General features: G+C 40.5%; 1 protein-coding gene across 1 annotated transcript in view; it reads right to left on the bottom strand.

Moving 5' to 3' along the window:
- Positions 1-3,147: 3,147 nt before the first annotated feature.
- Positions 3,148-18,609, bottom strand: part of Satl1 (spermidine/spermine N1-acetyl transferase like 1) — a 36,419-nt gene continuing 20,957 nt past the window's right edge. The window contains exons 3-6 of the mRNA XM_048417850.3: positions 5,378-5,458; positions 4,891-4,992; positions 4,191-4,231; positions 3,148-3,420 (exon numbers count right to left, since the gene is read on the bottom strand). Of these exons, the coding sequence (XP_048273807.1) occupies positions 3,250-3,420; positions 4,191-4,231; positions 4,891-4,992; positions 5,378-5,458 (395 nt within the window). The 3' untranslated portion in view covers positions 3,148-3,249. The remainder of the gene's footprint in view (positions 3,421-4,190; positions 4,232-4,890; positions 4,993-5,377; positions 5,459-18,609) is intronic.

Below are 18,609 nucleotides of genomic sequence, written 5' to 3'. Positions count from 1 at the left end.
AAACAATGTGATTTCTGAGACATTATCATGTCCTTTATGATGTCATATACAAAATTCATGCCAGAACTTGATAATGAAAATTACAGACTTAGCATTTTCAGGTATTTAACTTCTTATTTAAGTTATAGAAACACACCCATACACACATTCATTTTCAAGGTAAAAATCAACTTATCAGTACAAGTTGTCAAAGTATGAGTGTTCCGAACGAAACTGAAATTATACCATGTTGTCATGTTAGCTATACATAGTTCCCTGATCTTCAAAAATTATGTAACCTTGCTTTTCAAATTTGACACAAGAATATGCACCCATATTTTAAGACTTCTGCAAAGTATTTTTTGTGCATTTGCAACTCCATTTCCAGTCAAAATAATTATTTCCTGACCATTTTCAGTGGTCAGCATGGAGCTGAAATTTGATACTGATCTTAAAGAAAAAAGAGTTCATTTCTCTTTAATAGACTTACAGGTCCCATTTTCTTAAATTCAAATATCCTTCACTTCATGATAGCACCATTCATGACATTGCTTTGTGATAGCACCTACATTTGTAAACAACTATTTCAAGAATTAAGCATACTAAAACTAAAATTAGAACCAAGATACTCAAAAAACATCTGAGAACTCACTGAGAATTAGAGCTGCTTTGATGCATTAGGTTTTCAGATACAATGCCAGGTATGCAACTAGCTTTATGCTATCGTTTTAATTTTACTTTTTTAATCAGTTTAGTTTTTATATAGAGAAGGGTAATCGATTCCATGTCTAACTTCCTCTCCTTTAACTTTTTTTGAACTTGGAACCTCCTAACTTGTATACTTACTTGGATTCTTAGGTTGTTAAACAGTGTTCACCATTCCCTTCTTGAGACTTACTCCTCCTTTGTATTCTGTTATCCCTGCATTTCTTGTTACTCTTCCTGCTTTTGTTGCTCTAAATGTTTCAAAGCCTGAGACTTCTCAGCTTCCATTCTTTGTCATCTTTTCTCATTCTCTATATGCTTTCATTTTTATTCAACCAGCTTCTGGCTTCAGCGACCATTTCTATGTTACTATTCATGTAATAGCCTCAGTCTTTCTCTAGTACAGCAGACCAACCTATATTTCTAATGACTGTTTATATCAATTCAACATTTCGAAGGTATTTCAATGTCATTGTGTCTAAAACTAAATACCTTCCCAATTTCTTATTTCTAAAATCAATTATTCTCGCTTTCATAATCCTATCTTTTTTATTACATCTTTATCTTCACTCTCCTGATATCACAGTAGCTTACTGGCTAATCGGTACACTGTCAGCTTTACTTCAGATGTGTTTTGCTTGCATGTGAATCAGGTAAAGAGCTTAAACAAGTAATACATTTAAAACCAGAAATAAGGTGGCATTTGATGTGGGATGTGCTTTTGAACACCACCAATATGTGTTGCTTTTATTGTTTGATGAATAAAGCTGTTTTGGCTTAGAGCAGGGTACAATATAGATATGTGGAAAATCCAAGCAGAGATATAGGCCAAAAGAAGGTAGAGTTGGAGAAATGCCAGTGAGCCGCTGAAGCAACAAGATGTACTAGAGAACAGGTAATGCCATGAAACCTTTTGGTGATACACAGATTATTAGAAATGGGTTGATTTAAATGTAAGAGCTAGTCAGTAATAAGTCTGAACCATCAGCCAAGCAACTATAATTGATATTATGCCTCTGAATGATTATTTTATTGGTAGCAATGGGGACCAGCAGACCAGAGAAAAACTGGTCCAGTGGACCAAGCTAGACAGATAAAAGCCTCCAGCTACAGGTGTAGGTATAATACAGTATTTACTTGGAGACATCAAGACCTAGACTTTCCACACTGATCTCCTTAGCGCATTTCAGAGTCACAAGATAACTTGTACCTCCAGGGAGCATGTTACATATCTAAAATAGGAAGACATAGGACAGGTGTACAGTGTGCAAAGACATCTGAGTCCTTTTCATCAAATTTCTATGTATAACTAAACCAGAACCCATATAGCCACAGTCTTCACTATAAGAAGGTAGAAAATGAGTATTTTTACTTGTGGTGAGGAAGGCAGAATATTGAAGTTTAGAAATGAATGAGTTTGATTTAAATGTATATTACCTGATTCTTATAGCTCATTTATTTTGTGACAGTCATCTTTTTGACAACTATTAAGTTGATGTCTCAATGAAAATTTCAGTAGCTTACCATTGCCTATAGAGTCAAATGAAAACTTACTACTATCTTATGTTCTAATTCTAATCTTGCTTCTTAGACACCTTCTTTCAAATGTACATTTATGACATTCCATTTGCTTAATGAACATGCTGTTTTCTCTCAGTATGCCCCTTTGTCTTGTTTCACTCTACATTCTCACATCCTACCTAACCTTCAAGTATAATTTTATTGTCACCTTTTCCATCCTCCAAATGGAATTTATTAATTCATTGCAACCCCTTATCCTTGGCATATATAAATATTATAAACCACACAAATTTTTAAATAAGTATTTTCTAACAGGCAAATATCCTTGGTGGGTATGGCTGGTGTATATTAGGAACTCACCCATTTATGATGGTTCTAGATGGTTACATAATCCCAAAGTGCTCGGAGCTCTATAAAGCAACTGTACCAGGAAGGATGGAAACATATACAAATAGGAGTGTTGAATGTGGTGTCTTCTCTAACTATAACCAAAGAGCTCTAGATGTTCAGGGATGGAATTACTTATGGAACAGTATCAAAGAGGCAATAGCAGTGAATGCTCAAGATAAAGAACCACTTGTTTTTCACAAGTAACGTCTTCAGAACTTAGCATCACTATAGAAAATGAATTGTAAACCTCATACCTACCTATTTCTATTTATATATACCCATACTTCATCATATATAAAACCCATCAAGAAAATTCCATCTGAGAATTGTGCTTACCTTAATTTTAATTATGTTAAAATATGAAAATATCACCATTGTACATTTCATGAAATATAGTTACTAAAAACTTCAAGTCCAGTGTAAGTGATATTTGAGTGATGAAATGAATTAGATTGTTAGAACTTTTACTAGCCATTAGTGTTTAGTTTGGATAATGAAGAATTGACTGTATCCTGAAAAATCTGTAAAGTCAAATATCTACAAGAATATTTTGCTCACTTGCTTTATTTCACAACATTTGATGTCAAAGCGATGTTTCTAAGGTGACATTCAAATGTTGAGGCCTATGTTTGGATGAGTTGTTACTAGGTGTTTTCATTCTTCCTCTGCAAGTTCCAGGAGATCTTTGATGTTAAATCTGAACAAATGCCAGCCTTCCTCACAGGAAAGGTCTAAAGCCCCTAGGCGACTGTAGTACTCAACAGAATCCTGATTCCAAATGACGACAAGAAATTGCATGGCACTGCAGTGGGTGTTGATGGCTATCTGTTTTAAAACAAATAAATAAACATCGTCCTTATTTGACAATATAGTCATTGTCTACAATACATAATACTATATGTATATAATAATTCAGAATACTATAGGTATTTTTGGACAAGAAGGATCTTTTATATTATTGTGAGTCACATTGTGAGTCTATTTTATGAGTAAAATTGCTTTCTACTCTCCCTCATGCTTACCTCTCCTTGATGGTAAAAAACACATATAGTGTGTACATTATATAGAAATAAAATTTAATTAAAATAACTTACAGAATCTGATTTTTCAACTTGAAGATACACTTTAATAAATATTTGAAATGCATCTTGCAAAAATGTTTTGTGTATGTGATTACACATGTTCATTTGGGTTTGGGATGCGTGTGTGTACATGCACGTGGTGAGCAGAAGGCAACTCCAGCTGTTTTCCCTCAGGTGCTCTCCACTTTTTGATTGAGGCAAAGTCTCTAACTGGCCTGAAATTTCACTAAGTAGCTTAGGGTGACAGCCATTGAGCACAAAAGTTCCAAGTCTCTATCTCTCCCCTTGCTATTGCTGACATAAAAGTGTGTATCACCACTCCTGACTTTTTATGTGGGTTCTGAGAGTTGAATTCAAATTCTCATGTTTGCACAGCAAGCATTTTACCAAATGAACAAGTCCTGGTATTATATTTAATTAGTTATATTAGTTACATAATCTATGCCCTGTTAAAGAACACTTGATGAAGAAAAGGATAATATGTAGACTATTAATACTAACTATAATACATACCTGACTTAGTTTCTTCAGCATGTCAGCCCCAATACCCAGACCTATAAAATAGACATTGTTAAATAAGACTGTAGATTGAAGTTTTTCACATAAGTAGTCATTTAATTTTAAAACAATAAATATCAAACTCTGTTTATGGTTGCCATATATTGTGCTATATACATAATATCATGTGTTGGAGCTGAACTCCTGAATGCTTTAAATTATCTTTTATCTTATTGTAACATGGCGACAAAGGTAATACAGAAGAGATTAGCTTTATCTTAAAATCCTTGGTGAATAAATGATCTTTGTCTTTGTATTCTTCTTCTTGAGAAATGGTTTCACCATCTATTGTTGGATGGCTTGGAACTTGAATTTACAGAGATCTACCTTCCTCTACGTCTTCCAAATACTGGAATGAAAGGTTTATGTCACCAGGCTGGCCATCACTGCTTTCACAGAACAGGATATATTTCTTAACTATGTCCATTATTACAGATAAAAAAATAGTAGTTGGAGATAGCATAGCTTACTTGATGAATACTATTGAAATACTTTCTAACTTGTAGTTGAGTCTTCACAATACTAGGATCCTGATCCAGTTCAAAAAATAGAAATGAGTTATCTGAATATCTTAAAATCATATCTATAGTCTTTATATTAACATGTAACTTAGAAACTTTTAAAGGTTTGTAAATACTACTGATTGTAGTTTTACCTTGGTATTCTTCACTGATGTAAAAATCCTCTAGGTGAAGTGTTTTACCAACCCAGGGGTCATATGTGTAGTAGTACATGGCAAATCCAATAGTTTTTACTTCTGGGGAGAAGAAAGGGACAAAAGGGCTAATGCTTTAATTCATGAAAAGGTATATGTCTTCAATTAGAATTTAAAAGGGTATTTGCTGTTTTAACTATTAAAGCAATAAGTGGTTGCTGGACAAATTATAAGTATATAATTTTATAATGTAGAAAGTACTTTTCTTATAAAATAGCATTTAAAAGAAAGTATGATTAGATATGCATTCTTATAATTTTTAATGCTTTTATAAGCAGAGCGACAGCAGTTATTTAAAAGTATACCAGGCTTGCATATTGTACTCCTGTGCTTAATACTATTTACAAATTTTGTATTTATTAGCTGTTAATTCTGCTTTCAGATGCAGAAAATATATTCTAGATTAAGCTGGAGAAGAAATATTTACCCAATTCTGTCTGTTGACTGGGTACTTCAGCAATTAGGCAGTAGAAAAGTGGATTTTCTCCAAAACCATCCCTGAATAAATCTGAAATATCAATTCACATACAATATGTCAAAGTTTATAAGCAAACAAAGATGGGCTGCAAAATAGGAATCAGCGGGAACACATTTTCTAGCTGCATAGTAGCTACATAGTAAAAATCCATCTGAAGTGAGTGTTTCAATCTTTAGAACTTCAGGAGAGTCTGACTATACTGTTAATCTGCTGTTAATTTTGGCTAAATGTAGCCTTGCATGTGGTTACTTACCTATCTCCCTTTGAGTTTTCAAGCATGTATCTGTAGGAATTACAGGTCATATTTGTTGAAGTAATTTATTGAAGCCTGGTTGACCAATAACTTTCTTGTCCATAATGTACTGTGGTTTTATGTTTTAAGTAGACTTCGACTCAGCTTGTTGAAATAAAGACATGGAGACTGATTGTTGTTATTCCAACCTCCACCAACTGAAGTGACTTCTTGGAATTTAAGTGAATTTAATTTCCTGTTTTGTGTTTCTGTGGGAATTCTCTCTCTCTCTCTCTCTCTCTCTCTCTCTCTCTCTCTCTCTCTGTTTTTTTTTTTGCGTGTATGTTTGTGTATGTGTGTCTCTCTCTCCCTCCCTCCACCCTCTCTTTTTGTGTGTGAGGGAAAGAAAGAATTTTATTAAATTTCAACTCAGTCTTGTAATCCCTGTTACAAAGAACCTACAATAATAATATACACTTAATATTTTTTAGAAAATTAACAAAGTGCAAAAGAAATTAATGAAGGATAAAAAAAGAACATACAAATCCAGAAGTGACTTTCTTGAGTAATTATAAAAAGATTACTCCATTAAAATACAATGTTGAACATAATGAATACTCTTCTTTTACATTTTTGCCTTTAGTGTGTGTGTAGAGGGTGGTAGTCAGAGTACAACTGGCAAGAGTTAGTTCTTTCCTTCCACCATGTTGGTCCTAGTAATCAAACTCAAGTTAGGTCTTTACTCACAGCTCCATCTTCCAGATCCGAATACATTAAACAAAAAGATTTAGTTATATTCTTACAAGAAATACTTTGGATTCAAAGAAACAAGTAGGTTAAAAAATGAAAGGATAGAAAAGATTCCATGCCAGTGTAGGTAAAAGAAAGCTTGGTTAACTATACTATTGGAAAATTATAGATTACTTAAGGAGATAGGGGAATTGTGTAATTATAACAATTTAAATCACTTAGAAGATAGAGCAGGCAATATACAGGAAGCCAACAGCCAACTTCAAACTAAATGGAGAGAAACCCCCAGTGATTGCACTGAAATCAGGAACAAGACAAGTTTGTCCACTCTCTCCATATCTATTCAAAATAGTGTTTGAGGTCCTAGCTAGAACAATAAGACTACAAAATAAGATCAAGGTGATACAAATCAGAAAAGAAGTCAAACTCTCACCGCTGATGATATGGTAGTTTACAAAGCGATCCCAAAAATTCTACCAAGGAACTTCTACAACTCATATACACTTTCAGTAATGTAGCGGGATACAGTATTAACTCAAAAATATCAGTAGCCCTCTTATACATAGATGATAAAAGGGCTGGGAAAGAAATCAGACAAACAACACCCTTCTCAATAGCCACAAATAGCATAAAATATCTCAGAATAACTCTAACCAAACAAGTGGAAGACTTGTATGACAAGAATTTTAAATCTTTGAAGAAATAAATTGAAGAAGACACTAGAAAGTGCAAAGATCTCCCATGCTCTTGGGTAGGCAGAATTAACATTAATGGCAATCTTACCTAAAGCAATCTACAGATTGAACACAATGTCCATCAAAATCCTAGCAAAACTCTTTACAGATCTTGAAAGAATGGTACTCAACTTCATATGGAAAGTGGCAGCAGCATGGCAGGGAGCATGGCAGGAGTATAGCAAGCTTGTGACAAGAGCATGGCAGGAGCATGGCAGGCAGCATGACAGAAGCGTGGCAGAAACATGGCAGGAGCACAACAGCGAGCATGGCAAAAGTATGGCAAGAGCACGGCAGGGAGTGTGGCAGCAGAGTGTCAAGATTGTGGCAGAGAACATGGCAAGAGCATATCAGGGAATGTGGCAAGGATCATGGCAAGATTATAGCAAGAGTGTGGCAGAGTGTTGCAGGAGTATGGCAGCGAGCGTGGCAGTATGGCAGGAGTATGGCAAGAGCATGGCAGGGAGCATTATAGGAGTATAGAAAGTGTGTGGCAAGAGTGTGGCAGTGAACATGGCAAGGAGCGTGGCAGGAGTATAGCAAGAGTGTGGCAGTACTATAGCAAGGACGTGGAAAGAGGGTGGCAGGGAATGTGGCAAGAGCATGGCAGGGAACGTGGCATGGAACATGGCAAAAATCATGGCAATAGTATACCAAGAGTGTGGCAGGAGGGTGGCTGGAGAGTGGCAGGGAATGTGGCAAGAACATGGCAGGAGTGTGGCAAGATTGTGGCAGTAGTGTGGTAGGAAAGTGGCAGGAGCGTGGCAAAGAGTGTGGCAGGAGTATACCAAGAGCATGGCAGGGAACAAGGCAAGGAGTGTGACAGGAGTATACCAAAAGCATGGAAGATACTGTGGCAGGGAATGTGGCAAGACCGTGGAAGGAAACATGGCAAGATTATGGCAGGAGCATGGCAAGAGCATGGCAGGGAGCGTGGCAGGACTACAGCAAGTGCATGGCAGGGAACATGGCAAGATCATGGCAGGGAGCTTGGTAGGGAATGTGGCAAGAGCATGGCAGGGATCGTGGCAGGGAACGTGACAAGAGCGTGACAAGAGCGTGGCAGGGGTGTGGAAGCTGAGTGGCAAGGAGTGTAGCGGAAATATAGCAAGAGCATGGTGGGAGCATGGCAGGACAATAGCTAGTATGTGGCAGCGAGTGTCGCTGAGAACATGACAGGAGTATACCAAGAGCATGGCAGGGTCCATGTCAAGAGCATGGCAAGGAACATGGCAAGAATGTGGCCGGGAGCATGTCAAGATCATGGCAGGAGCATGGCAGGATTATAGCTAGTGTGTGACAGGGAACGTGGTAAGGACTTTGGCAGAAGTATACCAAGAGTGTGGCAGGGAATGTGACAAGAGTGCGGCAAGGAAAGTGGCAAGGTGTGTGGCAGAGAACATGGTAAGAGCATATCAGAGAGCTTGGCAGGGAACATCGGAGGGAACGTGGCAAGAGCGTGGCAGGGAATGTGCCAAGGAGTGTGGCAGGAGTATACCAAGAGCATGGCAGGGAGCATGGCTAAAAGCACGGCAGGAGTACACGAAGAGCATGGCAGGGAATGTGGTAAGGAGCATGGCAGAAGTATATTAAGAGCATGACAGGGAATGTGGCAAGAGTATGTCAGGGAATGTGGCAAGATCATGGCAGGAGTATGGCAAGAACATAGCAAGAGTATGGCAGAGATTGTGGCAGGGAGAATGGCAGGAGCATTGCAGGAGTATAGGTAGTGTGTGGCAGGGAGCGTGGCTGTGAACTAGGCAGGATTATACCAAGAGCATGGCAGGGAACATGGCAAAAGTGTGGCCTAGAGTATAGCAGAAGTATAGCAAGAGCATGGCAAGAACATAGCAGGAACGTAGCAAAATCATGGCATGAGGGTGGCAAGACCATGGCAGGAACGTGGCAAGGTCATGGCATGAGCATGGCAGGAGTATGGCAAGAACATGACAGGAGAGTGGCAGGAGTATAGCTAATGCATGGCAGAGAGCGTCACAGGGAGCATGGCAGGGAACATGGCAAAGAGCATGGCAGGGAATATGGCAGGCAATGTGTGCATGTCAGGAAGCGTGGCAGAGAGAGTGGCATGGAGCATGGCAAGGAGTATGGCAGGAGTATACCAAGAGTGTGGCAGGAAATGTGGCAAGAGCGTGGCCGGGACTGTGCCAGAGAACATGGCAGGAGTATGACAAGAGTATGGCAGGGAACGTGGCAGGAAATGTGCTAAGGAGTGAGGCAGGAGTATAGAAAGAGTGTGACAGGAGCGTGACAAAAAGCGGGGAGGGAATGTGGTAAAGAACATGGCAGGGAACATGGTAAGGAGTGTGGCAGGAGTATAGCAAGAGTGTGGCAGGGAATGTGGCAAGAGCATTGCAGGGAACATGGTAAGGAGTGTGGCAGGAGTATAGCAAGAGTGTGGCAGGGAATGTGGCAAGAGCATTGCAGGGAACATGGTAAGGAGTGTGGCAAGAGTATAGCAAGAGTGTGACAGGAAACATGGCAAAGAGCGTGGCAGGAAACGTGACAGAGAATGTGGCAGGAAATGTGTGCATGGCAGGGAAAATGGCAAAGAACGTGGCAGGGAATGTGGCAAAGAGCATAGCAGGGTTATACCAAGAGCATGGCAGGGAACGTGGCAAGGAGTGTGGCAGGGGTATAACAAGAGTGTGGCAGAGTGTGTGGTAAGGAGCATGGCAGGAGTATAAAAATATCATGGCGGATGTGTGGCAGGGAACGTGGCAAAAAGCATACCAGGGAACATGGCCATTAGCGTGGCAGGGAGCATGGCAGTGAACGTGGTAAGGAGTATAGCAAGAGCATGGCAGGGAACATGGAAAGAGTGGCAGTAATATAGCTAATACATTGCATAGAATGTGGCAAGAGCATGGCAATGAACGTGGTAAGTAGCGTGACTGGAGTATAGCAAGAGCATGGCAGGAGAGTGGCAGGGAACGTGGCAGAGAATGTGGCAAAGAGCATGGAAGGGAATGTGGCAACAGCATGGCAGGGAGCATGGCAGAGAGCATCACAAGATCATGAAAAGGAACGTGGCAGGAGCAAAGCAGGGAATGTGGCAGAAAACATGGTAAGAAACATGGCAGGTAATGTGGCAGGGAATATTACAAGGAGCATAGTGGGAGTATACCAAGAGTGTGGCAGGGAATGTGTCAAAGAGCATGGCATGAGCATGGCAGGGAATGTGGCAGAGAGCGTAACAGAGAATGTGGCAGGGAATGTGGCAAGGAGCGTGGCAGGAGTATACCAAGAGCATGGCAGGAGAATACCAAGAGTGTGGCAGAGAACATGTCAAAGAACATGGCAGGAGTATAGCAAGAACGTGGTAGGGAACATGGCAAGAATGTGGTAGGGAACTGTTAAGGAGCGTGGCAGGTGTATAGCAAGTGCCTGACAGGGAACGTGGCAAGAGTGTGGAAGGGAACATGTTAAAGAGCATGGCAGGAATTTAGCAAGAGCATGGCGAGAGTATGGCAGGGAACATGGCAAAGGGCGTGGCAGGGAATATGGTAAGATGTGTGACAGGAGTATAGAAAGCGTGTAGCAAGTAACATGGCAAAAAGTGTGGCAGGGAACATGGCAAAAAGCATGGCAGGGAATGTGGCAAGAACCGTGGCAGTAGTATACCACGAGCATGTCAGGGAAAGTGGCCAATAGCGTGGCAGAGAACATGGCAAGGGAACATGGTAGGGAATGTGTGTGTGGCAGGGAATGTGGCAGGGAACATGGCAAGGAGCGTGGCAGTAGTATACCAAGAACATGGAAGGAAACATGGCAAAGAGCATGGCTGGAGTATAGCAAGAATGTGGCAGAGAACATGGCAGGGATCATGGTAAGGAGCATGGCAAAGAGCATAGCAGGGAACATGGCAGGGATCGTGGCAGGGAACATGGTAAGGAGTGGGGAGGAGTATAGCAAGAGTGTGGCAGGAAACATGGAAAGAGTGGCAGTAGTATAGCAAGTACGTTGCATAGAATGTTGTAACAGCATGGCAGGGGACATGGTAAGGAGCATGACTGGAGTATAGCAAGAACATGGTGATAGCGTAGCAGGGAAGGTGGCAAAGAATGTGGCAGCAAACATAGCAACAGGTGGCAGGGAGCGTGGAAGAGAGTGGGACAAGATCATGAAAAGGAGATCCCAGCTTCCATCCAGAGGGCCATCGGAGGGGTGAGTTTGCTTCAGGCCCGCGGCAGGGGCCCGGCAAGGAGGAGCTCAGACTTTCCCCGACCCCATAGACTCCCAGGTCACCCTGCACTGCTGGCTCCATGCTGCTAAGCTCCCCCCGCCAGCCATCCCAGCTTCCATCCAGGTACAAATTCCTATATTTCTCCCTTCCCACTGGGGCCATAAAATTTCCCCACCTCAGCTGCCTTGCACACTGGGTCTGCTCTGTAGGCGCATCCCGGAAAGAGGGAGTGCCTGTGCTTCAATAGCCTGCCTGAGGAAAGGTAGGCATTCTATCAGTGAATTCCCTGCCCAACAAGGGAACGTGACCCGCTACCAGAAGTTCCAATAGAGAGCATTTGAACGAAGAGATGGGCAGACACCAAGGCAAGACCTCCTCCAACAATCTGGAAAACAACATGAAAACACCAGATCCCTTGGGCTGGAGAGATGGCTCAGAGGTTAAGAGCATTGCCTGCTCTTCCAAAGGTCCTGAGTTCAATTCCCAGCAACCACATGGTGGCTCACAACCATCTGTAATGGGGTCTGGTGTCCTCTTCTGGCCTGCAGGCATACACACAGACAGAATATTGTATACATAATAAATAAATAAATATTTAAAAAAAAAAAAAAGAAAACACCAGATCCCAACGACCCTACAATAGAAGGACTTGAACACTCTAACCCAGAAGAAGTGGAAAAATGTGCCATTATGAAAGCAATAGAGATGGTAATGCCTCCAGAAGTTCTTTTATTGTATAAGATTGTTTTGGCTATCCTGGGTTTTTTGTTTTGCCATATAAACTTGATTATTGTTCTCTCAAGGTCTGTGAAGAAGTTTGATGGGATTTTGATGGGGATTGCATTGAATCTATAGACTGCTTTTGGTAGAATTGCCATTTTTACTATGTTGATTCTCCCAATCCAAGAGCAGGGGAGGTCTTTCCATTTTCTGGTATCCTCCTCAATTTCTTTCTTCAAAGACTTAAAGTTTTTGTCAAATAGGTCTTTCACTTCCTTGGTTAGAGTAACCCCAAGATATTTTATGCTATTTGTGGCTATCATGAAAGGTGATGTTTCTCTGATTTCCCTCTCTGCTTCTTTATCCTTTGTGTATAGGAGGGCCACTGATTTTTTGGAGTTGATCTTGTATCCTGCCACGTTACTAAAGGTGTTTATCAGCTGTAGGAGTTCTTTTGTAGAGTTTTTGGGGTCACTTATGTAAACTATCATATCGTCAGCAAATAACGAAAGTTTAACTTCATCCTTTCCAATACGAATCCCCTTGATCTCCTTATGTTGTCTTATTGCTATTGCTAGAACTTCAAGCACTATATTGAAGTGGTATGGAGAGAGTGGGCAGCCTTGTCGCGTTCCTGATTTTAGTGGAAAGGCTTTGAGTTTCTCTTCATTCAGTTTGATGTTAGCTGTCGGCTTGCTGTATATTGCTTTTATTATATTTAGGTATGATCCTTGTATCCCCAGTCTCTCCAACACCTTTATCATAAATGGGTGTTGAATTTTGTCAAATGCTTTTTCAGCATCTAGTGAGATGATCATATGGTTTTTTTCTTTCAGTTTATTTATATGATGGATTACATTGATAGATTTGCATATGTTGAACCAGCCCTGCATCTCTGGAATGAAGCCGACTTGATCATAATGGATAATTTTTCTAATGTGTTCTTGGATTCGGTTTGCCAGTATTTTATTGAGAATTTTCGCGTCGATGTTCATGAGTGAGATTGGCCTGTAATTCTCTTTCTTGGTTGTGTCTTTGTGTGGTTTTGGTATTAGGGTAACTGTAGCTTCATAAAAGGAGTTAGGCAATGACTCTTCTGTTTCTATATTGTGGAATATGTTAAGGAGTATAGGTATTAGCTCTTCCTGGAAGTTCTGGTAGAATTCTGCATTGAAACCATCTGGTCCTGGGCTTTTTTTGGTAGGGAGATTTTTGATAACAGCTTCTAATTCTTCGCGACTAACAGGTCTATTTAGATTGTTCACCTGTTCTTGGTTAAACTTTGGTATATGGTACTTATCTAAAAAATGTCCATTTCTTTTACATTTTCCAACTTTGTGGCATATAAACTTTCATAGTAAGATCTAATGATTCTCTGAATTTCCTCTGTGTGTGTGGTTATGTCCCCCTTTTCATTTCTGATCTTATTAATTTGCATGTTCTCTCTCTGCCGTTTGATTAATTTGGATAGGGGTTTGTCAATCTTGTCAAACCAAGAAAGAGAATTACAGACCAATCTCACTCATGAACATTGACGCTAAAATACTCAATAAAATATTGGCAAACCGAATCCAAGAATACATTAGAAAAATTATCCATTATGATCAAGTGGGCTTCATCCCAGAGATGCAGGGCTGGTTCAACATACGCAAATCTATCAATGTAATCCATCATATAAATAAAACTGAAAGAAAAAACCATATGATCATTTCATTGGATACTGAAAAAGCATTTGACAAAATTCAACACCCCTTTATGATAAAGGTGTTGGAGAGATTGGGTATACGAGGATCATACCTAAATATAATAAAAGCAATATATAGTAAGCCGACAGCTAACATCAAATTGAACGGAAGAAACTGAAAGCCATTCCACTAAAATCAGGAACACGACAAGGCTGTACACTCTCTCCATACCTCTTCAATATAGTACTTGAAGTCCTAGCAATAGCAATAAGACAACATAAGGGGATCAAGGGAATTCGAATTGGAAAGGATGAAGTTAAACTTTCGTTATTTGCAGATGATATGATAGTGTACATAAGTGACCCCAAAAACTCTACCAAAGAACTTCTACAATTGATAAACACCTTTAGTAATGTGGCAGGATACAAGATCAACTCCAAAAAATTGGTTGCCCTCCTATACACAAAGGATAAAGAAGCAGAGAGGGAAATCAGAGAAACATCACCTTTCATGATAGCCACAAATAGCATAAAATATCTTGGGGTAACTCTAACCAAGGAAGTGAAAGACCTATTTGACAAGAACTTTAAGTCCTTGAAGAAAGAAATTGAGGAGGATACCAGAAAATGGAAAGACCTTCCCTGCTCTTGGATTGGGAGAATCAACATAGTAAAAATGGCAATTCTACCAAAGCAATCTATAGATTCAACGCAATTCCCATCAAAATTCCATCAAACTTCTTCACAGACCTTGAGAGAACAATAATCAAGTTTATATGGAAAAACAAAAAACCCAGGATAGCCAAAACAATCTTATACAATAAAGGAACTTCTGGAGGCATTACCATCCCTGACTTCAAACTCTATTACAGAGCTACAGTATTGAAAACAGCTTGGTATTGGCATAAGAACAGAGAAGTCGACCTATGGAATCGAATAGAAGACCCGGGTATTAACCCACAAACATATGAACACCTGATATTTGACAAGGGAGCTAAAGGTATACAATAAAAGAAGGAAAGTATCTTTAACAAATGGTGCTGGCATAACTGGATGTCAACCTGTAGAAGAATGAAAATAGATCCATATCTATCACCATGCACAAAACTCAGGTCCAAATGGATTAAATACATCAACATTAATCCGACCACTTTGAACCTGATAGAAGAGAAAGTGGGAAGTAGTCTACAAGATGTAGGCACAGGAGACTTGTTCCTAAGCAGAACCCCAGGAGCGCAGACAATAAGAGAAGTAATGAATAAATGGGACCTACTGAAACTGAGAAGCTTCTGTAAAGCAAAGGACACTGTCAGTAAGTCCAAAAGGCTACCTTCCGACTGGGAGAAGATCTTCACAAACCCCTCATCAAACAAAGGTCTGATCTCCAAATTATACAAAGAACTCAAGAAACTAGACACTAAAACTCTAATTAACCCAAGTATAAAATGGGGTACTGAACTGAACAGAGAATTCACAACAGATGAACTCCGATGGCCAAAATGCACTTAAGGTCATGCTCAATCTCCTTAGCGATCAGGGAAAAGCAAATCAAAACAACTTTGAGATATCATCTTACATCTGTCAGAATAGCCAAACTCAAAAACACCAATGATAGCCTATGCTGGAGAGGATGTGAAATGAGGGGAACACTCATCCATTGTTGGTGGGAATGCAAACTTGTGCAGCCACTGTGGAAATCAGTGTGGTGGTTTCTCAGGAAACTGGGAGTCAACCTCCCTCATGACCCAGCAATTCCACTCTTGGGAATATACCCAAGAGATGCCCTATCATACTACAAAAGCATTTGTTCAACTATGTTCATAGCAGCACTATTTGTAATAGCCAGAACCTGGAAACAACCTAGGTGCCCCTCAATAGAAGAATAGTTAAAAAAGGTGTGGAACATATACACATTAGAGTTCTACTCAGCGGTAAAAAACAATGACATCTTGAATTTTGCATGCAAATGGATGGAAATAGAAACTGCTTTACTGAGTGAGGTAAGCCAGACCCAAAAAGAGGAATATGGTATGTATTCACTCATATGTGGATTCTAACCATAATTAAAGGTCTTTGAGCCTATTTTTCGTGATCCTAGAAAAGCTAAATAAGAAGGTGAACCTGATGAAAATCATGTAGCTATCTGCCTGGAGATTGGAAATAGACAAGAGTCCCAGGTAACTTCTGGTGCATGGGGGGGGTGAGAGGTTTGTTGAAAGGGGAGAGGGTTAGAGAGAAGGGAGTAGGGGAGGAATGGGGAAAGCTAGGTGGACCGGGATGGGGGGAGGGAGGAAGGATGGATATGGGATCAGGGAAGAATATTTTTCAACTAAGGGTGTCATTTTAGGGTTTACAGGAGACTTGATTATAAATGGGATACCAGGTCCAAGGAGAGATCCCCAGATTGTTCTCTGGACAGAAGAGAGGGTGCCTGAAACGGCCTAGGCCCATAACCATACTGATGAATATTTTGCTTATCACCATAGAACCTTCATCTGGCGATGGCTGGAGATAGAGACAGAGACCCACATTGGAACACTGGACTTAACTCCCTAGGTCCAAATGAGAAGCAGAAGGAAAGAGAACGTGAGCAAAGAAGGCAAGATCAGAGAGAACCTTCATCCGACGATGGATGGCAATACAGACGGAGACCCATATTGGAGCACCGGACTGAGCCACCCAAGGTCCGAATGAGGAGCAGAAGGAGGAAGAAAATGAAAAAGGAAATCAGGACTGCAAGGGATGCGATCACCCACAGATACAAGGGGACGGATCTAATGAGAGTTTACCAAGGCCAGTTGAACTGGGACTGAACGAGGACGCAATCCAACCAGATTCTCTGAATGTGGCCGGATTCTCTGAATGTGGCTGGCCCGGAGTCTTTCTGAAAAGCCATTGACAATGGCACTGGAACTTGTTTCCTCTGCATATACTGGATTTTGCGGATCCAGTCCTTCTGGACACTCACCTTCCTGGACCTGGAGGGAGGGGGGAGGAACTTGAACTTCCCACTGGGCAGGAAACCCTGACTGCTCTTAGGGATGGAGAGGGAGGAGGAGAGGGAGTGGGGGTAGTGGGAGGGTGGTGGGAGGAGAGGCGGAAATGGAAACTTTTATAATTTAATAAAATTACAAAAAAAATAGTAAGTGATGTTTGCCTGTTCACCACTGACTTTTCATCTCTGCCAAGTCCTTTAACCCTTTAGGTAATACTAATGACATATATATATATATATATATATATATATATATATATATATATATATATATATATATATGAATGTTATTCAATATACTGTTATCCACTATTGTCATTTTTGCTTAGAAGGTCTGATTATCCTAATTTTTGCTTCTGAAAGCCCCTGCAAGTTGCTCCCTATGAATGACATGTCTTGAGATAAAGCGAAATATAGACAGAAAAACACCAAAGCATGGGAACAATATTGTAACTTAAGACCTTCCAAAGAGAGCCTCAGAACTTCCAGGTGAACAACAATAAAATCAGGAAACAAGGCAAACACAGAAACAGAAAATACACAATTATTTTATCACTAATATGTGAGGAATTTTCTAAGAGAAAATTATTTTCAATTTTTAATTCTGTTTATATGAATGAAGAAGAAATAGAGATATATTCAATGACCTGCAACAACAAAATTTATCCTGAGAAAACAGTTTTGTTGGGAGGCTTCATGAGACTGTGTGTGAGTGTGATGATACAGGAAATAGACAGAAGGCAGGTCTTAGGAAGGGGTGGGTGCTCATCTTTCAGAAGAGCAAAGACTAAAACTCTAACCATGCTATTTGTGTTACAGACGGAGAGAATGTGTTCTGCATGGAATTATGGGTTAGAGACACAAAGAGCTAGTGGAAGAGTTCATCCAACTTTTCCATCACAAAACACAACCAGACCAAGGAGGTCAAATGCTTGAATCTTATTCTTTCACAAGTTTGGAGACCAGACGGTCATGATCAAGTGACAGTTTTACAATGAGTGGCTTTTATCCAGTCATAATAATAATAGTAATGAAAATGCATTTATGGAATTTCAAGTTTTGAAATCAAGCTATCGATAACATTGAAAGTCTAGAAGTCGTTTAACGAAGATGCAGCATGGATCTTCCTTGGTTTAAAAGTTGACTGAGAAGCCAAGGACAATGGCATTGGGATTTAATTCTACTGCATGGACTAACTTTGTGGGATCCTGGTTTGTTAGGATGCTCACCTTTAAAAACCTTTATGGATGGGGCAGGACCTTTGACTTTCCACGGGGCAGGGAACCCTGACTGCTCTTAAGACTAGAGAGGGAGGGGTAGGTGGGGAGGGGAAGGAGGAGAGGGAGAGGTGGGGAGGGGAAGGGAAAAGGGAGGTGGGGAAGAGGTGGAAATTTTTAATAAATAATAATAAAAAATAAAAAAAGATCATGAAAAGGAGCATGGTGGGAGCATGGCAGGGAATGTGGCAGGGCTTGTGGCAGGAAATGTGGTAAGCAACATAGTAGGTAATGTGGCAGGGAATGTAATGGGAGCATGGCAGGGAACGTGGCAGGAGTATACCAAGAGCATGGCAGGGAACGTGGCAAAGAGCGTGTCAGGAGTATACCAAGAGAATATCAGGGAACGTGGCAAAGAGCATGGCAGGAGTACAGCAAGTGCATGACAGAACGTGGCAAGAGTGTGGCAGGGAATGTGGTAAGGAGTGTGGCAGGAGTATAGCAAGAGCATGGCAGAACTATAGCTAGTACATGGCAGGGAATGTGGCATGGAACATGATAATGAGTGTGACAGGGAGCATGGCAAGATTGTGGCAGGAGCATGGCAAGAGAGTGGCAAGAGCATGGCAGGAGCATGGCAAAAGC

The sequence above is a fragment of the Myodes glareolus genome, chromosome X (genome assembly GCF_982192425.1).
Source record: "Myodes glareolus chromosome X, mMyoGla1.1, whole genome shotgun sequence".
Taxonomy (NCBI): domain Eukaryota; kingdom Metazoa; phylum Chordata; class Mammalia; order Rodentia; family Cricetidae; genus Myodes; species Myodes glareolus.
Note: the sequence above shows the minus strand (reverse complement) of the source record. Positions and strands in the feature narration are given on the sequence as shown.